Here is a 23,980-nt window from a genome sequence, read left to right on the forward strand (position 1 = left end):
TGCACGTTCTGGTCCAGCTGAGGCATGCGTGTGGCAGTCGACCAGCCAGCGCTTGCGGTGTCCGCGTGTCTGATGCTCCCTCCTTGTGCGCTGGTGGTCCCAAGGTGGGTGGCTTGCTGGAGTGGAAAGCGATCGTTGATGCACCCGTCACGCGAGGTTTGTAGCGGGTGCCGGCTTTTTGGTGGTGTATTTGTACACTGACCACTGTCAGCCCAATCTGCGATGTAATTCTCGATATAATTTTGAGTGTATAATATAGAAGACAAACAAGAAGAAAAGACAGTCAACTCCATCTCATTGAATTCGATGTTTTTATTGACTCGACGAATACCCTTTTCATCCCCCCGACGACCATCTCCCGCCCTCATCGACATCCATCAGCCCGCATAGGGCCGCCCCAGCACCAAGCGGGGGAGGGGAAAAGGAATTCAGGCCGCCCTTGAGACAAGCGGTGAAGCTGTGGCCTGTTTTGGCGGGTTTTACATCTATCCGGAGCCACGATTCCAAAAATGTATTCCTTGTAATAGCTCGTCTGCAATGAGTACAAGAACAAGGCGGTGCTTCCTCTTTTCCCCTCTCCTGGCGCAGCAGCTGACGACGAAACGGACGACGTCGTGAGCGGGTTTCTGATGAAGTTGCGCGGGAACTGATGCTGGCGCCGGCGTTGGTTTCTAGTTGTACGGCCTCCAATGGGGCAGCCGAGCAACCGGTAGGGAAAAGTAGTGACGACTGGATTTGTGATGAATGCGATGAAGACGAGAGCAGCTGGACGCAAGCTGTCTGGCTTGGGTATCAAGCTAGCAGTTGCGCCGCGAGCAAATATCTGTGGCAAGCTCCAGAAGCCCCAGCTCCCTCCCTATCGAGAGGCTTCTAGGCACCGAGACATGCCCCAACTGTGCTATATTTGGCACTCTGTCTATGGTTGTCATTTGTCAGTGTGTCAAGACTCAATACTGTCAATGGCTGCAGTGGCTGCTCGTGGGCCGTGGCTGGCATACTTTGTTGCTGCATGCCGGCTGGTTTTGGTGCATCTTGTCCCTACCATAGTTGCGCGCCCACCCTCTTGCCTGGTTGCTAACATTTCTACAGTAGCCCCTCCACCAAGCGCCGCAGCCCAAATCCCCTCTGTCCACTCAATCTTCTCCCTCCTCACCATTCCGGCTTTCCCTCTCCCAGACTCCCCCAAGCATGGTAGCCAGCTCCAAAAAGCTCCAGACTCTTGTCCAACACGCCCACCATCATCCTGCTCCGCATCTTTGCTTCCATTACCCATCTCCATTGGCCTTGAGTCTTGCTGTCATTTATTATCAATCGCTTCCGGCCTAGTCTCGTCGCGTCTCGTCCACGCACTTTGTTCTCACGCAAACAGGACGGGCTCCAGGCCGTGGCCACGTCCCCCGCAGCCTCACCACAGATAGACATGCACGATGGGACGCGCTCCTGGCTTTCCAGCAGCTCCATTGAAACCTTTCTCGCAGCTCCATTCGGTCTGCCTTGGTCAGGCCAGCCGTGTTGGATGGTTAATTGCTAGTCTCTTTGCAACAAGCAGCCTCGTTCGGCCATAGGTGACCAGGCAAGCACACAAAATCCCAGGCCACTGGTACGCGGTCGCCGGCATATGCACCAGCTGAAGTCTCGCATCTCGGCCTCCCAACTCGGCCATCCAACTGTTGTTTCTTAACCGAGAAGCACCATGACGGCTGTTCATCTGTCAAGTTCACTACCAGGTTGGGCCGCCGCTGCCAAGTTGGACAGACAGGTGACAGTTGACAGGAAAGCGCAAGTCCACGTTGCGGCCGCTCCCGTCACACTATTCTCCCCGCCTGTCTTTTGACCACCAACCACCAACCACATGGCACCACCACGCCCTCGCATTCTGGTCTTACATTTTGGTACGGAGTAAATACATGCTACCACGATTTTACTGGCAATCATCTTCACTGCACCACTACGATACTGCAACGCTGCAAGTGCAACACTGCAGCCAACCCTAGCAGCGGCCCGGCCTACCGTTGCTCCCGTTCTACCAATCCCATCTCATCAATCTGACCTTGATTGGTTCGTCTGCCACCCAATCCCCTCTCATGCCCCTTCACCCCTCTCTCGAGGGCTGCCTTTTCTGTGGAGAGACCCTCCCCATTTCTGCTTGTCTGGTCAATATTGTGCCAGCATGACCATGACGAGAGCCACCTAGTCTACCTCCGTACCGTCTGCGTTATTCCGCGACCAGTAGTACCCGTATCACCTCGCATTACGCACTAGCACACAGCTGCCAGCTGCCCTGACCATGTACCCGTTCCCGAGGTGGTGTGGACGGCCTCTATTTAGTAAGTGGAATCAGCCTGTAACAAAGACATGCTTTGGCCAACCTGGCACCCAGACGTGCCAAACACCGCCAAACATGCACCGTTCCTGACAGAGTGGTATCGAACGCCTCCATTGAAGCCCCAAAAAGTTTGTCCAAAGTCCGGCTATGCTCCTCTACCATCGTGGCCTCTGGTTGGGCACCTCCAGCTCGTCAATGGACAGACTATACGCATCACACCATCTCTCTCTATCTAAGCTCTACCAAGATGCTTTGAGCTCGTCGCCGCCTCACCATCGTGATGGTACGCGACAGACACACACTTGGGTTCACGGCTTCTGACCTCTCTTCTTTTCCTCGTGCAGAGGCGTTCGTGACTGACGCGCCGTGGCACTTGGAAAGCAGCACCCACTACTCCCATGTGCAGCCCTCATGAGCAAGCCCGCACAAGACACCCCGTGTCCGAAATACCAAAACCCGGTCGACTGTCACATTTATGACCTTTCAGCTCTTCCCTAGACTGCTCGCTACAACAGACAGAAGGTGTAGTTATTCGTAAGAGCCTCAGGAAGCCACTTCCCATGATGGCACCATAAAGCACCAACAAGCGCCGGGCTCAAAGCCACCAGCCCAAGGTTTCCGGGTTGACAGTCTACTAGTTGCCAGTGGTTAGGCGGGCTCGCCTATTGGCCTACACCAGGGCAAAAAGGCTTCCAAGGCACATTGAAGGCCCATCACTCCTTCGAAGGCTCTACTGGTAGTTGTATCCGTGCCATCCTTCGGTCGATCTCCTGCTGCAAGTGCCGATGCGCGGGATGACACGTTGAGAGGCACGTTTTTCGGTGGCCTCGTACAGCACACTACCACCACCACCGCCGCCATCCGCAGGTTAGGATGCTGCCAGCAGAAACCGACGAATCGCTCAACTTGTATGCGTGCTGCCTGATATCCAAAGCGTCTTCATTGCACTTGACAGAATGGCTCATGGCATAACAAAGCACGCCACAATTTTCGTACGACGGCGTACCGGTACCGAGCATACGGATCGGATTGGCTGGCCTGCATAAGAAGCCGTGTAAGCAGGTTATGTTGGGCAAACGCCACCACTTTGTTTGGTCAGGTTATAGGGCAAATACACAGGCTTGGGAAAGAATTCCATGCCACAAGCGAACCAGCGACAAAAAACTCTGCCTGATATGGCTTCGGACAATTGTCCTTGCCTGTCAATTGCAGCGTCTAGGCGCAGCAACCTGTTGCCAAAAAGAGAAACTCCTGTCATGTGCTACCGGGTAGGTAAAAGTGAGCTGTCGCTTGCCACTAGCTTCCGAGGGCGTTGGGCTGGGACTTGGCCGGTAGGTTAATCCCAACACGATGGGCAGCGTCGGAGCGCATGAACATGGTCTCGAAAGGTGCAGCAAAGATAGCCCGATAATCAGACGAATTGGACAAAAATCATAGAACAAGGGGAATCTGGGGCCTAAGCCACGCCAAGATGACGACGGCTGATGATGACCCGTATTACCAATGCAACCAGCGAGCTATCGTGAGTGCTGACAGGATTCAATGGATGCGGACCGGGAGTCTAAATCCCGTAGACCCAATTCCTCCAGGTACCGGTAAGTACATGGGCCGCACAAGCCGTCCTAAGCATGATGGCGGTGCAGATTTGGAAAGGTGTCGGCGATTTCCGCCGCATTGTAGAAGACGAGAGACGAATTGCTTTCGCGACGGGTGCAAGAAGACCATGTTGAAGAAAGATTGCCTGATGAGCTTAGCGGCGCTGGCGATATAAGCTATAACAGGCCAGCCGACTCTTGCCGAGCGTCCATGATGATATGGACGCTGGCGCTAGCAATGTGAGTACGGCCCGATACTCGGCAGAGCGGTCTTTTAGTGATCAAGTATTTCGATGAGGCGTTGCAGACAATGTAATTTCTTGTTGTCAAGCGCTCTCGTATAGCATGCATGAATCGGGCTTCATCATCTCTGCCCCTCCCCGCTGCCGCAGCCGAAGCCGGAGCCTTTAAAGCACCGCCCGGGCGAAACGTGAAAGAGACGACAGTAGACATGCTATGCTGTGATAAGTATGACAAAGGACGGCTAAAGGGTCTTATTAGGGGGAGGGGGAGGGTAAGCAAGGCAAGGCATGTCTTGGAGGAGGAGGAGGGAGGAGGAAAGCAGCTCGTTCTTGGCGGGCGGCAAAGACGAAATTATTTCTATTTTCCCGGCGGCACTCATCATATGTGGCAAATAACGAATCTCCCTTCCTAATCTCCCGAAACCTGACCAGCTTCGGTTAGGGTGAAAATTGGTCTATTCCTCTAATCTGTTAATGCTGAACAATCAGGTCCTCTCTGAGCGAAAAGCAACCCGATGGTAGATTGTGGAGAACAAGGCACAGCATACATAGGGCTGGCTGACTGGGCTGTCCTGATAATACAGACTGTGAGCCGATCCGAGCACCTGTTTCAAGTCGTATAAACCCGATGACTAACTGTTGATTTGACTTGGTAGGCTCTACACTAATCATGACAGCAAGACAATTGGAGGAGGAGAAGAAAAAAAAAAGAAATGTAATCAAAGATTGCCATTACATTCCGTTCTGTTCACATCAGCCACGGCCGATGATGCGCCCTGCGAGTTATAGGAACGTTACTGAGACAGACGGCTGCAGTATTCTTTGCTAGTTCGCTGCCCACGTCAACAAGAAGAAGAAGAAGCAGAAGCAGAACAAAAAAGGGACGCAAAAAGACATGGAAAAAAAAATAGGAGAAGAGTAAAAGAAAAGAGGACGATGATACTGGCAGATGCTGGCATTCTATTGAGATTGGCAACTTGCACGTCGGCAACGGCGCCTATGTCCCTGTAATCCTCTGCACGTCAACTTCATGTGCATGCCGTCAATGACCACTCCCCCCCCCCCCCCCCCCCCACGCGTTGCCTTGTGCACGCGTAGGAGGGCAGGGGGGCTCCTTTTTTTCCACCGTTACCTTTCTTATTCTTCTTCTTATCATTCTTCCTCTACTTACTTGATGTAGAATGTTACGAATTGTATGATTCACGCCGAGCTATCCTTTTCCACACGGTGTGCAAACGGCGTCGGCGAGCTGTGTTGGGCTTAGCGCAGCAGCGGCAACATTAACGATATATACAGACCCCGACGTCGTTTCGATCGTATTATCTTGAACCAAATGACAGGAACAATGGCAAGTGTAGACTGGGAAACCCTCAACAAGAACCTCTGGGACGAGCGTGCACCGCTGGTAAGCCCCCACGTCACACCACAACCCTTCTCCTCTCACACCAAGCGCTCCCCCAAAACAGCACGCCGCCTCACCCGACTACAAGATCCACGACTTCCTCACCAACCCATCTTACATCTCCTCCGTCGTGGCCTTTGACGCCCCTCTGCTCGGCCCACTCGCCGGCCTGCGCTGCGCTCACCTCCAGTGCCACATTGGTACCGACACGCTGAGCCTTGCGCGCCGCGGCGCCGCCTCCGTGGTCGGCCTCGACTTTTCCTCCGCATCTCTCAACGAGGCGCGGCGCCTCGCCGCCGCCACAAGCTCCTCTGGCGGTGACAAGCTCGGCTTTGTCGAAGCGTCCGTGTACGACGCCCTCCGCGTGCTGCCAAACGCAGAGTTTGACCTGGTCTTTACCGGCATTGGCGCGCTCTGCTGGATCCCGGACATTAAAGAATGGGCCGCGGTTGTGGCTGGGCTGTTGAGGAAAGGCGGGAGGCTGTTTCTCCGCGAGGGACACCCCGTGCTCTGGGCGGTGGATGACAAGGTCGAGAATGGAAGGCTGGTGGTCAAGTATCCGTACTTTGAGCGCGGCGGAGAGGCGCTGCTGCTACAGGACGAAGGTAGCACGTACGTTCAGCACAAGGAGCATGTGTTCGAGCATACGGCGTCGGCAGAGTTTAACCACGGCCTGGGGGAGATTCTACAGGCGCTGCTAGACGCGGGCCTCCGGGTGACGGGGCTCAAGGAGCACCAGAGCGTGCCCTGGGAGGCTATCCCGGGCGAGATGGAGTATATTGGTCAAGGTGAGTCGCCACATATCGCCGCAGTCTGTTTGAACTCGCTGCCGCGGGCCGCCGTTCCGCACAAAGAGGAAGCTAACATCGGCAGGCGAGTACGCCCTCAAGAGCGAGCGCTGGCGGCTACCACTGAGCTATACTCTGCTGGCCATCAAGGAATGACGCTGTACATATAAGCATCAGAAAGTCATGAAAAGCGTGCCTCATCTTGTTGTTGTTAGTCTCTTTCATGTCGTGACACCCACATCTGTCTCTCAACTTACACGTAACACCAACCCATCATCGTGGGGGTTTCATGCCCAAGGACTCTTGAAAAGGTACAAAAAGATACATTCCAGCCAAGCAAGCTAGAGTCCGCATAATGACGTGCCACCCAACGGCTCGGACAATTTCATTCTGGAGAGCCCCAGAGATGATGCTCCTGTAGCCGTGGCCCTCGTCCCGCGACCCACTATGCGGGCTCTACGTCATACGTGGAGAGCAAGAGTCCGTCACATGGCGGTGCCGTGGAACGAGAGCATAACCATAAACCATGGTGATAGGAGAGAAAAGAGGCGGGGGTGATACAGTGTAGATCTTATGAATGATAATCGGTTTCCAACATGGGATGGGTGTATGCGCTGGTGAGTGGTGAGTGGGCAGGTTGATAGGTTTGCGGGGGGGGGATCTTTCAAGGGCCAGGCGAGACGCGCAAGCTGTGCATACAGTCGTGTGTTGTGATCGGACTCCCGTCAGAGTGTGACTCCAGCTAGGTGAGGCGAACAATGAAGAAACCTTGATTCTGTAAAAATGAGTGACGCTGGGCCATATCATGGCCACAATGAGAAGGCACCATCTCGAGCCTGATTTCCATCATCGCGGCACATATTGGCCGAAACTAACAACCAAAAAGACTCACGGAGAAGAGCATGATCAACCATTACTGCATGTGCTGAAAAGTTGGGAACCTCGATTGGAAATCTCAGGCTGCTGCTGTAAGCATTGGTCAACTTTCCTCGGCAACAGGCAGATCAATGTCCACGACAATCGGTTTGTAAAACTGCTTTCCACCAGCGTGGGGAAACCGACTTTTCAGGATAGCTGCGTTGACAACACATGTCTCTTTCCGACCGCACCAGCCAGGGGCTATCATCTCTGCACCAGTTTCCCCTGAGGCATCTTTCTCTTCGCGGTGTCCGGCCGGCGAGGAGCCTCGACGGCTGTCCTCCTGCCACAGCCCGTCGTTGTTCAGAGGACGACCTGATTTCCTGGCCGTTAAATTGAGGAGACTGATCTTGCTGTCGGCCCCCGCTCCCGGATCCTGCCAGTCTGCCGCACCACCGTTGTACCGTTCCCCATACTCGCGACTTAGATCCCACGACACGCGCGACACGCCCCGGCCATCATGCATATGGCCACAGACAGCCAAACGCGGGCGCACGCGCCAGAGAGCGCGACGAAGGGCCTCACAACCAGCCGGACGGTCGACGCCACCGCGGTCGTCGCAGTGGCCGCGCGGGGGGGTGTGAGTCACCACGATGTCTGCACTCGCTGGGATGTCGTCCCATGGCGAAGCGCGATGCTCAACGCCCCCGTCGACGGTTCCAGCGTCATCGCACGGAGATTGAGAATTATACGGAGGGTAGTAAAACGCCCAGTTGCGGAATGCCGGCGCAAGGGGTGACCCAAAGACGGTGAACTTGGTGCGTGGCCCAGTCGGTGATGATAACCGGATTGTGGCCGTCTCGTGTTGCAGGTAGGTCAGTGATGGACAATTCTTGACCAAAGCTTGACATTTCTCCGGGGATTCGGCTTTCTTGTTATGAAACTGATGACCGTGTCTGGCGTAAAAGGCGGCATCGAGAGTAATGTCATGGTTACCTGATGGCGTCAGACTGGCCGCAACACAAGCATCGAATTACGTATGGCATTAGACAAACCAGCTATAATTATCTTGACCTCATGCGGTAGTCTCTCGAGCCATTGAATCGCTTTTGAGAGCTAATGGTCTGTGAGCATGGTTTGATGTGGTCGCGCGTTGATGCAGCCACCAACCTCGGAATAACTGCCCTGGTTGGTGAGGTCGCCCGCGTGAATCAAAACATCGCCCGGCGGGAGCTTGATGGTACAGTTGTGCGTATCTGAAATGCATACAATCCGGGTGCGACGAGTGCACCGATTTTTCGTCTCATCTGCCATCACCATGGTGTATGAGACAGGTTGAGGTGAGAGGCTGACGGACGAAGCCCGTGCCCCCACCAACCACCAGGCAACCGTGATGTCACGATGCCGCATCAGGTGAGGCTGCAACAAATCTGAGCAACGTCATATTGTTTATCGAGTATTACAGGAATTCTTCTGGACTCGAAATGTGCTTGACTTTGGTCGAAGCGAGCGCAGTTCTGGGCAGCGAAACGATGGAGAGTAGCGCCAGCAGTGAAGTCCAGGCAGATGCTTTGGATACGAAATATTGCCCTGCTCAGACCAACCACTCTTGCGATACACATGCTGCAATTTTCAATGGCTGCCACCGGGTGCAATGAAATAGTGTCTCTACATCTAGCGCAGTGCTAACGCTTGGCCACGTTACATGCTCGTAGCAGCACGCCGTCTCGCTCTGATCCTCCTACACAGACACTCACTTGGACTTGTCTCTGGTTGCCAGCGTACGAGACTGGCGCTGTCTACGTGAGTGGAGAAATACCGAGGGTTCTGCTTGACTTTGCAGCGAGTGAGGCACTCTCGATAGTCCAATAGTATTTACCTAGGCGGCCCGCAGGTGCTTCGCCAATGTGACAGGGTTGACGGGGCGTCAAAGAAGGGCGGAGTGAGGTTGATTTGCGCAAAGCGGTGGAAAAGACCAACGATTGCCCGATTCAATTGTATCGCTGGGCAATAGCAGGCTGCATGGTATAGACGGGGTCTCGATCAGGCGCTGATCCGGCCGTCGCCTGAAGTGCAGCAAGCCACAACGGCGATGCATCGAATTAGAGCGCATTCTCGGCCTGCCAAGCGAATGGGAGAAGCAGTCATCTCCGAGAAGCCATTGATCAAGTTCTGGAGACTGGAGAGGAGCCTGATGAGCATTATTTGACTAGGGTTCTGGAGCCGTAATCTCAGACGCCCCAGTGCAGCTGCACGAGCCAAGCAAATCAGCCGTGGGTCGAATATGCGTTTGGACTGGCGGATTGGATGTTGGACGTTGAGCTGGCAGCCATATGGAAGGGCGGTAGTTGGCGATGCATTATAGACTCGATTGGCTCTCATGGTAGGCGACAATGCCCACGATACTAGATAGGCATCGTTAGCAAGGCACAGTCAAAGCCGTCGACAGATTTTCAAGCGAGCCCACTTGAAGTTGAGGTACCTAAACAATTGTAAGCCTGGCAGCAGGGGACGCTATGGGCAGTAGCGTCGACAATGATTTTGCGTGGGGAAAACAAAGACGCGTCGATGAAGAAGGGATTGGAGGGACGGAATGTTAAATGGTGATGCGAGTGGAATTTGAATGCGACTCCAGGGTACTTGGGGTGAAGGTGTTGAGCCAACAGCAGCAGCTGGCAGCTGAAAGCCAAAAGATGCCGATACGGAATTCTGTGAGATATACTGTATAGGTATGTATGTACATGCGGCACCGTTGGCCGCCAGCCTGTACGAATAACAGCATGGATAAGCAGGCATGCATTAAAAGCAGGTACAAACATAAATAGAGTCAAGACTGCCGTGACGCGTCGGGAATACCAGCAATGATTTTCCACATCACTTTTTGATTGTGTCTCGATGTGATGTCTCTGCATGTTCCCACCAGCTCGTTTGGCAATGGCTCGCCTGGTTAGAGGCTGGTGCGCACGGATCATGACCCCCCCATGCATGCAATTAATCTGTAAGTTACATGCACCAGGGCAGTGGGCTCCAGCTAAACACAAGACATGGCACTTTTCGCAAAGCTTTGCTGGCCGAATGGTTTGCAGAAGAAATAGAATATCGGAATCTCGCACCACTCGGCATCTAAGCAGCTGTGTTGAGCCGGTCGACTTTGATTCGATTCATCGCTGTTATTGTCGTGCTTGAAGTGAGGAGGTGGGGTTTGTTGGACCCTGCCTTGAGGCAGAAAAAGAAATTAAACACCACGGCTGTTTAGTGGGCTTCCAGGGCAGTAGCGCTGTAGATTGGGAAAGAATGTGCTGTAAGACTTTGAAAAGTACTGCAGCCATCACTGTAACGGGCGCCAAGCCTGGATGCAAATCATCTTGTCAGGTACCTGCCCATCTGCCCAAGATTCCAGGGTACCTCAGGTACCGAAATAGGCCGTGGTCGCCGCCACCATCCATCCATGATGCCTCCTTTCCTCATCTCTCCACCAAGCACAAAGCAACCCCGTCTGCTCCCGTCTGCTCCCGTCCACCCCTTCATCCACTCGCCCACCACCATTCACAATCTGCATCGTTGTGAATGCATGGCCCTGCTCCGCTTTGGCTGTCCTTGGTCTGCCACATACTCTTCTCTCTCATCTCTTCCTCTACTGGCCTCGTTAGTCCCATGTCCGGTATTCTTTCCCGTTGCTCGACCGTCTGAACCGTTCACTGTCTATTGTCTACCTTCTACCGTTTCCCAGCCTGCATTGTCCTTTGCATACAGTCTACGACGCATGATCGTCTATGAGCTGCCTCGATCCAGCTCCCACAACATCAACTAATCACACACTGCCTCGCCTTGTCGTACCACACCACGACCGAACTGTATCCACGGTTGGCAATCTCTGTGAAACTTTGTGGCCGCTCGCCCAAAAAACTCACTCGATTGTGTCCGTGCTTACCTCTCCCAACGCGGGCTCTTTTGTTTCTTCTCTCTTGTCTTGAGCGTGTGCACCTCCCCAATCTTCTGGCCCTCGTTGGCTGCCGCCATTGCCCGTTGCCTCCTCACTTTGTCACACTCTGCATCAGCCACTGCTGTCCCGCTGTTGTAGTCACCAATGGCTGCCGTGGCCACTGTACCGGGCCCGGTGTCGGCTTTGACTCCTCCGAGCAGCAGCCATGGCGATGGAAATGATTGGGACTATTCTGCTACCAACGCGGAGGTACGTCGCCGCCTTCCCCGCCTGCCTCAGGGGCGTCAATGCCGTAAAACTAACCAGCCGTCACCTACCGTTATAGGCCCCCCTCCGCGATCATGCACCCATGTCCTACGAACAGGCTCAGAAATCCTCTGCCCCTCCCGCGCACGATACCCGTACTGCACCAAGAATATATACGCAGGACATGACCACCCGCAAAATGCGATCCGCAGATAATCTACACAGCTCCAAGTGGTCCAAATCCTCCGACTACCAGCGAGAGTTGCTCCCGGGCCTCTCTGAAGAGGAGAAGGCGAAAAGTGACCAATTTGTATACAGCCAGGACCAATCCAAATGGATCCATAGAGATAAACTGGCCAGAATAGAGACCGAGGAGCTCGAAGCTGCTGGCTTCTTCCTACCCAAGGGAAGAAGCTCCAGCCGCGCCGCACGCAGAAATGAGAGCCGCCTCAGCCATACTGCGGAACCCGAACCCAATACGAACCGCACCAAGAAGGATTCCGCATCTCTCGAGCCGCTCTCCTCGCCACCAACTTGGGATCTGCGAACGCCCCAGGAGATTGCCGATGCCCAAGCCAATTCATATTTTACCAACAATGCTCTCACCGGCAGCACCCGAATTCCTGTTGCTAAAATCAGCCCGGTCCCAATTGCTCTTGAATTTCTCGAGCATGGCTCCCTTGCAGCTCGCCAAAACTCTGATGACGACGCCCCCCTCTCATATGACAAAACTCGTTCTCGCAGCGCCAGTGCCGCTTTTAGAGATAGCAGCAGTAGTGCGACAAACGGTAAGCCATCCATTACAGATTCTTCGCCCAAGAAGCACGCGCGCAAGAATAGCGCCAGCAACCCTATGAGACCAGGCACGAGAGGCAAGGACTCCTCTAGCAGCGCTAGATCACGCCCACCGACACGAAATAGTCGAACCGCTTCTAGAGCGAAGCATCCCGAAGGAGAGCCGCCGTGGATGGCCAACACGTTCAAGCCCGATCCGCGACTGCCGCCCGACCAGCAGATTCCTCCCTTTGTTGCCAAGAAGATGGCACAGGAGCAGATGGAGAAGGAGGGCACGTTTGGTGACGCATACGATAAGGACTTTCGTCCTCTCAACACAAACTCTCTGGGTTTTCCAAAACATACTGCTGAAAATGTCGAGCCCGAAAAAGAGGGTGAGCCGACAGAGGATGAGTGGCCGCTCAAGCCGGCCATCACGAACCGACCGCTGATGCGCACCGGTTCCATGTACTCTACCATGCCTAAGATCATCGACAAACCGCCAGGCACGCCAGTCCCCAGTCCTCGTCCGGCCAATAACGCCATCATGGGTCCGTTACAAACCACTTCACCCCCAGTACAACAAGCGCCGCAGTCTGTACCAGAGGAAATTAAGAAAGACGGTTGCGGCTGCTGTGTGGTCATGTAACGGCGGTGCTATTCCAGCCCATTTTACGACTTATGAATCTTTCATTATATCTGTCTTCGGAGCCTCTTTTTTGTTTCCCATTGAAACCCTTTTATAGCCACGGATCATGTTGGCAGCATTCTTGGCCGATCAAGCGACTCATTTTTCATTTTCATTTGTGAACTTTTGTTCATTCCAAAACAGTCGTCAGGACGACTTCCCTTTTGCCAGTGCGACCTTTGGACCCCAAACCTCTGATTCTACGGCAGCCTCTTTTTGATATCTGATTCTTAATCATCAGTATTAAGACATTTCAGTCTCGTCTTTTGTTTGACTTTTCCCTGTTTCATCTGCTCAATGAGTAGATAAGCCAATCAATCATTTGCGTTGCCGGTTTCATTCACTGGAAGGCGTTTTTCAACTAGACAATTCTTTTCTTCTTTCCAAGGCTTGCTTGTCTGCTTTCCTGTGTTGCCTACTTGTTGTCTTCTTTCATCCTTGATTGGTTACTGTTTCTGACTCGTGATTGCTACGAGATTTTTTTAGAAGTTTTATTGTCGGGATGGATGTTTTATTACATTCTTGCCTCGGTGCTTTTCTATAGCTGGTTGGGAGCATGGGAAAGCTTCATTTTTTTTTTGATACCTGGGAGGGAGGAGTGTGTCTGATGGTGAAATACGGTGGTAAAGAAATCAAAATTATTGATTACAACAACGTTCATCTGTTGTATGGTTCGCAACGCTTCACCCTACAGCGAAATATTTACCCCTCAACATCCCCTCGCATGCAGCGACAACCCTCAACGAACTCACGCTCAGTTGCTCGTAAAGTAATTTGCCGCCACAATCACCCCCAGACCAGCCTTGCTCGCCCACCCATCCAGTCCGTACCGTATCCTCTTCCAGTTTCCCATCTCGCCCTGCCTTCCCGGCGCCGGCGCCATCCACCGCGTCGCGTCGAACCCGGGCGGCTGCTCATACAGGTAAAACCCGTACCGGTGCGGCGCGCTCCCCGGCGACGGGTTCGGGGACAAGTACTCCGCAATGCACCCCCCCCCCCAAAACTGCCGTCTGCGACCTCGAGCATCGTAACCCGAGCCGTGTCGGAAGACGATGACCGGGGCGACGACGAGGTCCGCCTGGATCCAGTGGCAGCACGGGCCCGAAAAAACGGCAGACTGGGATATGGCGCGTCAAAGTCCAGGCAGATGACGTCGTACCGCGCGAACGGCGCCGGTGGCGGGCTCGTGCCGACGGGGAGGCGGAATCTGCGGAAGCGGCTTGGCTTCTGCAGGATGGTGCTTTTGTTAACCAAAGAAATTTTATGGAGGGAAAGATGGGGTTATACGGACCGACGCGGGGGCATGTACAGCCCCGGAGGCTCAATCGCGCAATCGCCAATGACGCGGCCGAGAATCTTGCTTGAGTCCCTGGCAATGGCGGCCATAATGGCCCTGCGCATCCTTGTTGGACGGCATTTCTACCTCTCCGCATTTCTACCTCTCCGGGAGTCTGCTCAGCTTGAGAGTAACTGTTACAGGAGAAAGTAGCTGACATTCACTCACACGCGGTCGCGGTGGAATGCTGCCCGTTATTAATAGACCTGTAATGGGCTTGGTTGAGCAAACATCTACGACAATAGCCCATTCCCGCGCCTTTCTTTACGAATACGCATCTCGAACAAATAATCCCTCGTCAATGCGTTCATTCTGGCTGTCTAGACTATACACGCCCCCATAGCATCATTCGTCATGCTAAACAGCCATCATGCCCCTATACATATGACCAATCTTTCCTTTGCCGTTGCTAATTCGTCTCCCTTTCCGTTCCCGTAAACAATGACATTTTTATTCTCCCCTTCCTTTCGTATTGCTATTGCATCGCAAGTGAAAACAAAAATACCGACCGCATCACCTCCTCGAAGCAAACAGCCGAGGCCGTCCACAGCAAGCCCGACCAAAGCTGGCCGAATCCTAGCTCCTTGTTAGGTGCACGTCGCCAGTGCTCGTCGTTGGGTATGTGCCATGTCCTCCTTTGGTGATTTTTGGGAATAAGAAAACGAGCAAAATCAAAAGAGAAATAGAAAAAACTAGTCCATAGAAACAATCGTACACGTTATGCATAGTTGAACAGTCGAGACAATCCATCCGTCTCGCATTTCCGTCCCAATTCCCCTGGTCACCATGAACCCCGGTGACAAACAGAATACATTAGCTGCGAAACAAGCCGTCCCGCAGGCTTCATCTTTGATTGCGTTCAGCTGCGCCGTAGCGAGCCTAGCGCAAGCGCTCGACATTCTCGTACTTCTCGTTCTACGCTCTCGTTGTCGCGAAAGCCCGGGCCCTCACGACGATGGCGGCCGCGTCGCTTATCATCACGGTTTCTACCCCACTAATGGTAGTTGCCACCCCAGCCGCCGCGCTGCTGCTGCTGGCCGGCACCGTAGTAGCCTCCGCTGCCGAAACCCTGGTTGCCATAGGAGCCGTAAGGTGTGTTGCCGTGCTGATTAGCACCGGCGCCGCCAGCACCCATTCCGTAGGCACCGCTGCCGTGGGCACCATGACCCTGCAGGTGGTTAGGGTAGCCGCCGTAGGCACCGCCCATCTGGGAGACCTGGGGGGGCAGGCCGCTAGCCTGACCGCCAGGACCGGTATTGGTGGCCGATCCAGGGCGAGCGCCGCCAAGAGAGGGAGAGGGCCCAGGTGCACCTTTGCCATCGCCGAAAGGCTTCAAGTCGTCAGCGGCCGAGGCACCACTGCCAGGCTGGGTCTGGCTGTTAAATCCCTGAGCCTGAGACTGGAAGGCGGAACCGCCGCGGGCAAAGCTGTCGTGGGAGCCACCGAAGCCAGTGGCACCAAGACCGGGTTGAGAGCCAGCCTGGCTAGCAGCTCCACGACCATAGTCACCCAGACCGGAGCTGGCGTTGTTATCACGATGGGCGTTGGAGGGTGCAAAGTTGGCGGGGGAACTGGCATGGTCATAAGGCGCGTTCGGAGACACACCGTAGGGTTGGCCGTACATGCCACCCTTGCCACCACCATACGGTCCAAAGTTGCCCTGGCCGTATCCAGAGTAGTATTGGTGGTAGTAAGGGTAGTACGGGTGGTTGTAGCCGGGATACTGTTGACCGTGGCCCTGAGGTTGAGACCCAGGCGCGCCAGTTTGTCCCTGCTGACCTGGCTGAGCCTGCTGGCCCTGAGGAATTTGCTGCTGAGTCTGAGCAGCTGGGTTAGGCGTCGAGTGGCCACTGTTCTGGTTGTCGGCGGCGACGCCAAAACGAGGCTGGCCGTGTGAGCTTCCGCTCTGGGGATACTGGCTCAAGCTATCGGCCTGCGCGGCATTGTAGCCTCCAAGAGGTCGCTGCTGAGCATCATGCTGGCCATGGGGGACCTGCTGCTGTCCGTAATGCTGGGCATAGTAATTATTATAAGCGTTGCGCTCCTGCTGGTTAGCCGTGTAGTAATTGGAGTAATCGGAGGGGGCTGAGCTGAAGGCGGCTTGGGAGGGAGTTTGAGTCGTGGCGGCGGAGAAGCTATCGAAGGGAGGTTGAGAAACGGACGTAGCCTGCTGGCCGAAGGGATCGATGGGCTTTTGAGCAGAGGGTTCCTGGCTGTAGCGACCATACTGCTGGCCGGGGATGGCAGGGTGGGCGGCTGTGCACATTATTAGTTTTAGATAATACACAGATTATTTGTAGATGAGACGCACGCTGAGTTGGAATTTGTGACGTAGTTCCGGCACCTGTCAGATTGTTAGCCTTACAATCAAAAAGCGACTGGATGGCAGAAATATAAAACATACCGGGAGCAGTGGCCTTGGGGAAGGAATCCGGTACCGCAGAGGGTTGAGCAACGGGAGGAGGGAGCGAAGTACGAGGCTGGGCCACAGGAGAATCGGCAGGAGGTTGACCGCGGGTCTCGGCGTCCTCGCGTTCACCATCAACGTCCTCATCACCATCACCGAGATTAAAAGCGCCAAACTGAACAGCAGCGCGATCAAGATCACGGTTTCCGGGCATGCGGACAGCCTCTTCCTGGTCGAGAACGCGGCGCTGGAAGCCCGGTGGCCGAGCAGTTCTGTCAGTGGTAGCCTTGAGCGCAGAGGCGGCGTAGCCACTGATGGGCACCCGCTGGTGCTGCTGGTGAGCGGCGGAAAGAGGAGTGGCGGTGGAACTAATAGGGCTCTGTCGTGGGTCCCAAGAGTCAGCAGCAGTGCTTGCGGCGGTGCCAGTGGCAGCTGGCTGGGAGTCGTCAATAACCTGTTCAAGATTTGTCTCTGTGAGATCGTCCTTAGGCGGGGGTAGCGCGGGCTCTTCAATAACCAAATCGGCATGCGTGGCAACGGGAGTCGTCTCCTCATCAGCCTTGGTCTTTTCTTCGGTAACAGGGGCGGCAATAGGTTCGGGGGCGGTTTCAGCTGGTTCTGCGGAATCGGCAGGCTTGCCCTTGATGTGACCAGGTAGAGGAGCAGGCTTATCAACGGCAGTGGACTGGCGAAGCATGCTGGCCCACGTCTTGGCAGTGGTGTTGCTGGGCAGTTCGGGGGTAGATTTGGCATCGACGGGTTCAGCCTTGGCCTTGGATTCGCCGAAAGCAGGTGATTCCTCAGTAGGGACGGACAGCTGATGGGTCTCCTTATTGCGCGAGGCACCGTTGGTAGAGGGCTGGGCAGTGCGACCGCGAGGGGCACCACCGCGGCCGCCTCTCTCTGTAGCTCGGCCGCGTGCTCTGCCTCCTTCGGAAACGGTGCGGCCACCGCGAGCAGCGCGGGGCGCAGCGGTGGTCTGTTCGGAAGTCGTAGTCGCGGTGGCAGGAGCAGTATCCTTAGCCTTTGTGCGAGTGGGCTTCTTCGCCTTGGAAACCTCGCCCCATTGAGAAATGGTACCTAAAGAGAGAAGAGAATGCGGTCAGTCGTGTCACATGAAGAAAGCAGGATGCAGCAACGAGGGCAATGCGACGCCGTTGGCGTTGACGGTTCGGAGTGCGCCTGGGTGCGAGCTTATTGTCGGCTAAAAGAGAAATAGCAAGCCTACCTTCAGCAATGCGCGTGACAGCTTCGGATTGATCACCGTTTGTCTCTTGGAGGGCAAAAAGCACGTCGGCCTCGGACCAGTCTGGGAACATCTCGCGGATGACAGAAGTCTTATCTCCATACAGCTTTCGGAGCTCACCCAGGTCGGCGTCGTCGTCAAAGGCGGCGGGGGAATCGCTGTGATCGGGCTTGTCGGCGCCGTTGGGTCTGCGACCCCCACGACCAGCAAAACCGCCGCGGCCGCCGCGGCCAGAGCCTCTGCCGCGCGAAGCGGAGGACCGTGATGTGACCTCGGACATGAGGGGCGTAGAGGAAGAGTATTGATGTGACGGAGAGGAGAAGGAGCTAGAGCTCGAGAATAGAGTTTGGGAGCGGCTGGTTGTGTGGAAAGGGCAGCGGCCGGTCAGGTGGCCTCTGCAAGCAAACGAGGACAGGCAGAGGTACGTAAACAAAAGACGACCAGCTACCAAGTCCGAATCGACGGTGGATTAGATGGAGGAGATATCGACGGGAGCGACGACGATGGGTGGTGTTGTGGTTGATGAGAAGAGGATGAATCCAAGTGGAGGAAGCGAGGAGGGTTTTCGCCAAGGTATTGGTACAGTGGAAGGATGTGAAGTTTGCACGCCGATTTTAGTTTTTAGCGGCCGGTGATGCCCCCCCTTGCCTGCCAAACCCGCCAGGCAGGCACACCAAAGCTCCCTACCTAGGTACCTACGTGCTACCCAAGGTACCTACAGGCGGACGCCTGCCCATTCACTTACCCCCTCTTTATCGATTTTGTTCACTCGGGTTGTGCTTGTACGCAATTAATATCCTGCGCTTGTGATTGCACCTATCTAATCATGCTGTGCTTGTACACCAGTCGTACTGACTCCCTCGCCGGCTTGCCGCTTCGCTGCCTGGGTACCTTTTTACCTATGCACCTACCCGCTGGCCCCATGTAGGTAGCCTTGACCTCTTTGCTGCCTAGGGCAACAGGCACAATCAGGTACCGATACCTGCCTTACCTGCCTCCCTCCAGCCCACTCGCCTTTTTTCCCCTTGTGCCAATTGGCCCTGCCCTGATTTCGCAAGGAATAATGAATAGCTAGCACAAAGGAATCCAATCAACAGAGAAAAGTCAATCAAGAAAATCGGGATACTTGCCCAGGTTGGCTCGCGTTTTACCCTGGTACATGAGCAATCGCATGTGCTTTATAGGGGTTTGCAGTAGCGAGGACGCATCGTCAAACACCCCACCGCCCGCTAGATTTCGCCTAACAGCGTAGGTAGTTAGAGAAAGGGCCCCCCCTTCCAAGGGCGAGAATGGCAGAGCACATGCATAAGCTCGGCATCCTTACCTAGTCTCAGCAGATTCAAACTATCGCCGGTCAGCGTCTCAAGACGTACATGGCCCTTGGTCGCGAGCAGCTTTGGCGACACAGCAGCAACAGCAGCAGCAAGCAGCTAGCTCAGCTCTTCTCGGTTAGCGCGCTGAACGCTCCACTTTTGCAAGCTCCCTTTTTGCTTTTTTTGCCAACAGTCTCCGCCAAACTGAGCTCTCTACGCTTTGATCACGTGACTGATTGCTATCGATAGCTGAGCCCGCCAGATCGACGGCGTGAGTCTTGGCTTGAATTAGCTGATATCATACATGCCATCCATACATCAAGCATCATTCATTGCCTCTCTTTTACGTCAAGGCGATTTTTTTTTTCGGGCTGCCATTCGGCCGCACCGTAACAATATTATCGATTTTTATAATGTTTTCCACGAAACCAGTCAATTCGCTGCGTAAGCTCTTTGCTGGCTACCATGAACCCCCGGGTCTTTCGGCGCAGCAATCGCAAAAGCTACTCGACGCTCTGAAATCATCCTTTCGTCTACAACTTGAACAAGAATACGGTCAGACCGCTCTGACCAAGCACACCAATCATAAATCCAAGTCTCTCAGCAACTCCTCCTCCGCCTCCAATGGCGTCGTTCGGCACTCGGCCGCCAGCCGCCATCTCCGGTCCATCCTCGCCAACCCGCTCTTCTCATACAACAAGAACAGCGTCACCGCCGCCGCCACTATCCCCTCGCCCCTCTCTCTCCCCAAGCGTGACCCGATGGACGATTTTGACCATGCCGTCGCCAAGGGCTTGATGACGCTCAACGCCGCGGCGGGGTGCGTCATGACCAAGCAGAAGCAGATTGACGCCCGCGAGCTGGACACGGGCCCCGCCTCGTCGTCGGGCACGGCGCTGCGCGTCGTGCGCTGGCTACGCTCAACGGGCGCGGAGAACGACTTGGCTTTTCTGGAGCACCAGGCGTTTGTCAAGGCGCTGGCGCCGTTCCTCATTGCCGAGAAGATGGAGGAGATTGCCTGGCAGTGGATCCAGCAGACGATGCAGCGCAGTGACAGCCTCGATGAAGACGCGCGTCTGCGCAGAGCGTCATTTTTGCTGGCGCAGATTGTGCACGTCAAGAGCCAGCCGCAGCACGGCAACCTTGACGGAGCTATCTCCACTATCCTGCGCGCCGAGCAGCTCCTCGCCAAGAACCCGCTGCTCTCCAAGCTCCTGGTCTTGCCGTGGCGTTCCGTCTCGTGGCTGACCACTGTAGAATCATACAGCCGCCTCGCACCCTCGGAACGGCTCTTTGACGCGCACCTCGACACCGCCAGCCGCTTACAGCAGCCGCTCTCCGTCGAGACGGCTCATCTTCACCTCTATCATCCGACGCACCCGGACCCCGCGCTTGCCATGCAGTTCTTCCGCGACAAAAAGGAGCTCCGCCGGCTTGTGCACGGCATTACCCAGGAACAGTTTACCCAGGCCAAGCAAAAGAGCCTCGGCGCCGTGCCGTGGGTCGCCTATCTAGGCTACGATACTGTCAATCATCTGACTTTGTCGGGACTCGGCGAGGAAGCGCAGACTCTTACGCAAATATTGCAGGAAGAGCTGGCAGGTCTATTCACACCGAAAGCAGAACTTAGCTAATCTGCTACTCGTTTCACGTTTTTCTTCTCATGATACCCCCTCACACATACATTTTCAAGGCCGCAAACTGTGCCTTGTCACCTCGACTGTACCATAGAACTATTTATGACCACATTTAGCATCAGGATGTCCCATTTGTATAGAAGCCGGAATAAAAGCATGTTTTGCCATGAATCAAACCCTAACTTTTTTTCTTTCAAGCCATCATCAATTTATTTGTCAAGCATTCCATGCTGCAGCTATATATCACCTGATTCCAAACGCTTGACCAACGAGAAAAACTTCCTCTACTATGCAAACTCAACATGCCCAAAACAGAAAACAATTGGCCAAGACGAATCCCGGCCTCTCAGTCCGACTCGTCATCCCCCGAATCAGAGAAGCCGTTAAACGTCTCCTCCATGTCCGACTCGCCCAGCGCCACCTCGCCGCCATTCGACGGCCCCGCCTCATCCGCGCTCGAGGTCTCAACAACGACCGCGTCATCAACGTCAAAGATGCCCCAAATGTCCCAGCGGTCGCCCTGCGCCTTGCGGCTGACGTACTTTGTAAACTTGAGCGTGCCGCGGTCGCGCAGGACCAGGCTCAGCTTATTCCACGAGGGGGTTTGGTGGAACAAGATGTTGTTGTCCTCGTCGCTGCTGGCCTTGTATACGGCGGCGTCTTCTTGCTCGTCGTCGTCGTCGTCAGCCATGTACACTTCCTGACCACCAACATCCTCGACCTCTTTGGCATCGTCTTCTTCCGCAGCCTTTGCCTTGACTTTTTCTTTGCCCTTGGTCTCGGCCGCCGCCTTGTCCTTGCCCTTGCCCTTGCCTTTAGACTTGGCCGCTTCTTCCTCCGCCTCCTCCCCGTCCTCGCCGTCGTCGTCCTCGCCCCAGCCAGCGGTGGGCGTGATGGACAGGTTCAGCTCAAGCCGCGCGGCGCCTTCATGGTTCGTCGCCAGCGTATAGTCTTGTCCGCGGCGGAAGCGGCGCGCGATGATGTCGTGGCTGAGGACGTCGCAGTGGGCCGCCACCGCGAGCCAGTTACGAAACGCGCGGCTCGGTAGCACGTGGTCGAGGAGCTCCGTGATGGGTGACTCGTCCTGGGAGGTGCGCGGCTCCTCGTCGGCCAGGCTGGGCTGCTGGTAGAGGTAGCGGTGCTTGTGCGGCGGGCGGGCCACCTTCCAGGGCGTCGTCTTTTCAATGGCGCTGCTCTCCGCGGGCAGAGCCTTCTTCTCCTGCTCCTCGACATACTTGCGCACGCGCTCCGCAAACTTTTTGCAGAGAAAGTTGTCTAGGGTAATGATGGAGCGCTGGAGGAAGATATCGGAAGCTTGCTCAAGGACGTCGGGGGTGAGGTACGTGGGAGAGATGTATTGGAGCAGGAACGTGAGATCAGCTTCATCAAACGCGTCCTCATCCTCTTCCTCGGTCTCGCCCTCCTTCTCCGTCTTCGCTACGGGTACCACGCGGGCCTGAGGCGTGTCGTACTGAGCCGGGTTGCCCTGCAGCTGCATCAGACTGCTGTTTTTGGCATTCTTTTCCTCCTCACCCTGTACGAAGCCTTCCTCGCCGGGCTGTGGGATGTGAAACCAGCCGCTGATGGCCATGCGCACGCGGCCGCCGTCCTTTTTCAGCTGCTCCTCAGGCTCGGCGTGGTACACCTCCTCGACGTCGTGGAAGCTCTCGCCGGGCTGGACGGCGAAGAAGCTGAGCTGGTTCCAGGCGGGCGGGATGCTCTTGACCACGTCCGGCAGCGGCGTCTTGGCCACTTTGCCGTCGTCGCCCTGCTTTTCCTGCACGGGGAACAGGCGCAGCGCGCCGCCCCATTCGGGCTGCCAGGGCGTGTCCGGGTCCGTCAGATACAGGATGTAGCTGACGCGGCGGCTGCCGATGACGTCGTCGTGGCAGAGCAGGTAGCAGCCCGGCGTGTAGACGTTGATGGCCATGTCGGTCTTGCGACCGCTCAGGGGGCCGCATCCGGTGATGCCCGCGACGTAATCGCGAAACGACTCGGAGTAGATGGCGTCGCGCAGCGCCAGCAACGAGGGGAGCTTGGCGAGCGACTCGTCTTCGAGGCCGTCGAGATTGGCGAGATCGCCGGACTGGTGAATTTTATAGATGTCCGTCTCCTTGGGCGTAAAATGCACATTCGCGCGGACCTCTTCGCGGACGGAGCGTAGCAGCTTGTCGTTGACGAGCTCGTGTATGACTGCATGCTTGTAGGGTGTCGACTTTGCGTACTCGGTCCGGTAGGCGTCAAGGTTCTTCTTGTCAAACAGGCCGTCTCGGAACCGCTTCTGGGCTTCTTCGGGCTTCGGGGCTGCAAGATTGTTGGTTAGCAATTGGTCTGTGTTTCGGCGCTTGCAAGCTTTTGCGACCGAGAGCTATACGGTATTGGTACTCACAAGCCTTGGCTCTCTTGGAGCGAGAGGCTTGTCCGCCCGTAGAGTCGCTCGCCTTTCTCTTCATAGTGTAATTGAGACCTTCTTGACGACCTGGAATGGCTGAATGGGTGTTGAGAAGAAAAAAAAAGCGAGCTCGAGGAAAAATGTCAGGCCATGGTTCGGGAAAGTGACGACTTTTTAATGGGTCTGGCTCTTCAGCTAAATGGCCCCGCCAGCGAGCTTGCCGCCGCCCCTCGACGAGGTGTCGATCGTGCTGCAGGGGAAGTAAAATACATGGTGCATTGTAATTTCTGGGCGGCTAGAGATCGAATCAGATGAAACTATCACATGTGTGTTGTGCGAGTTGGAGATGCTATTTTTGGTCTCTGTGCCTTGGCTTCCCCCAGCATGCAACGTTGGAGACTTGCACAAGGGCTGTAGGCCTGTCTACGCAGCTCTCGCTCAAGAGGTAAGTTGGCCAAATAATTTGGTCACGCATCTCAAGCGCCAGCACAGGACAGAGGCTGCCTAGGCACTATGGGTTATTACTTGCCTTCCAGCGCTTGCAGCATTATTCCGTATTGCTTCAGGGTAGTCCGCCTCCATGGGCAACGAAACGCAAACTCGAGATCGACGCAATAGTTTAACATGTATGTGTCAATGTAAGCCTGGGGGCAGTTTCTGGGCACTGAGATCAAGTAATTTATTTATTGTGGAAGCTATGATATGAGAGTAGTGTTGTCCTTGTGTAAATTTATCGACCCATGCACAAGCCGAAGCGCTGGCTAGAGAGCGCCAAAATCGACCAACT

The 23,980-nt window shown here is 55.1% G+C and overlaps 7 protein-coding genes across 7 annotated transcripts; 3 read left to right on the top strand and 4 right to left on the bottom strand.

Moving 5' to 3' along the window:
- Positions 1-5,508: 5,508 nt before the first annotated feature.
- Positions 5,509-6,509, top strand: BBA_06519 (methyltransferase type 12; the record flags this gene model as incomplete). Its single annotated transcript, XM_008601616.1, has 3 exons — positions 5,509-5,568; positions 5,630-6,353; positions 6,439-6,509. 3 exons carry the CDS (start codon positions 5,509-5,511, stop codon positions 6,507-6,509), a joined length of 855 nt encoding a protein of 284 aa, XP_008599838.1.
- An 823-nt stretch (positions 6,510-7,332) lies between these two features.
- On the bottom strand, positions 7,333-8,531 carry BBA_06520 (calcineurin-like phosphoesterase; the record flags this gene model as incomplete). Its single annotated transcript, XM_008601617.1, has 3 exons — positions 7,333-8,207; positions 8,267-8,327; positions 8,382-8,531. 3 exons carry the CDS (start codon positions 8,529-8,531, stop codon positions 7,333-7,335), a joined length of 1,086 nt encoding a protein of 361 aa, XP_008599839.1.
- A 2,767-nt stretch (positions 8,532-11,298) lies between these two features.
- On the top strand, positions 11,299-12,823 carry BBA_06521 (putative TeaA receptor TeaR; the record flags this gene model as incomplete). The annotated part of the gene is made up of 2 exons (XM_008601618.1): positions 11,299-11,403; positions 11,480-12,823. 2 exons carry the CDS (start codon positions 11,299-11,301, stop codon positions 12,821-12,823), a joined length of 1,449 nt encoding a protein of 482 aa, XP_008599840.1.
- Positions 12,824-13,616: 793 nt separating this feature from the next.
- On the bottom strand, positions 13,617-14,248 carry BBA_06522 (protease inhibitor (Tfs1), putative; the record flags this gene model as incomplete). Its single annotated transcript, XM_008601619.1, has 3 exons — positions 13,617-13,940; positions 14,022-14,089; positions 14,158-14,248. 3 exons carry the CDS (start codon positions 14,246-14,248, stop codon positions 13,617-13,619), a joined length of 483 nt encoding a protein of 160 aa, XP_008599841.1.
- Positions 14,249-15,192: 944 nt separating this feature from the next.
- BBA_06523 (rnapii degradation factor def1) lies at positions 15,193-18,131 on the bottom strand (the record flags this gene model as incomplete). Its single annotated transcript, XM_008601620.1, has 4 exons — positions 15,193-16,454; positions 16,510-16,542; positions 16,603-17,685; positions 17,834-18,131. The coding sequence occupies 4 exons, from the start codon at positions 18,129-18,131 to the stop codon at positions 15,193-15,195; spliced, it is 2,676 nt and encodes an 891-aa protein (XP_008599842.1).
- A 1,446-nt stretch (positions 18,132-19,577) lies between these two features.
- Positions 19,578-20,798, top strand: BBA_06524 (uncharacterized protein; the record flags this gene model as incomplete). Its single annotated transcript, XM_008601621.1, has 1 exon — positions 19,578-20,798. The coding sequence occupies one exon, from the start codon at positions 19,578-19,580 to the stop codon at positions 20,796-20,798; it is 1,221 nt and encodes a 406-aa protein (XP_008599843.1).
- Positions 20,799-21,147: 349 nt separating this feature from the next.
- On the bottom strand, positions 21,148-23,254 carry BBA_06525 (oxidoreductase, 2OG-Fe(II) oxygenase family protein; the record flags this gene model as incomplete). Its single annotated transcript, XM_008601622.1, has 2 exons — positions 21,148-23,105; positions 23,191-23,254. 2 exons carry the CDS (start codon positions 23,252-23,254, stop codon positions 21,148-21,150), a joined length of 2,022 nt encoding a protein of 673 aa, XP_008599844.1.
- Between the last annotated feature and the right edge of the window lie 726 nt (positions 23,255-23,980).

This window comes from Beauveria bassiana (assembly GCF_000280675.1).
Source record: "Beauveria bassiana ARSEF 2860 unplaced genomic scaffold BBA_S00019, whole genome shotgun sequence".
NCBI lineage: Eukaryota > Fungi > Ascomycota > Sordariomycetes > Hypocreales > Cordycipitaceae > Beauveria > Beauveria bassiana.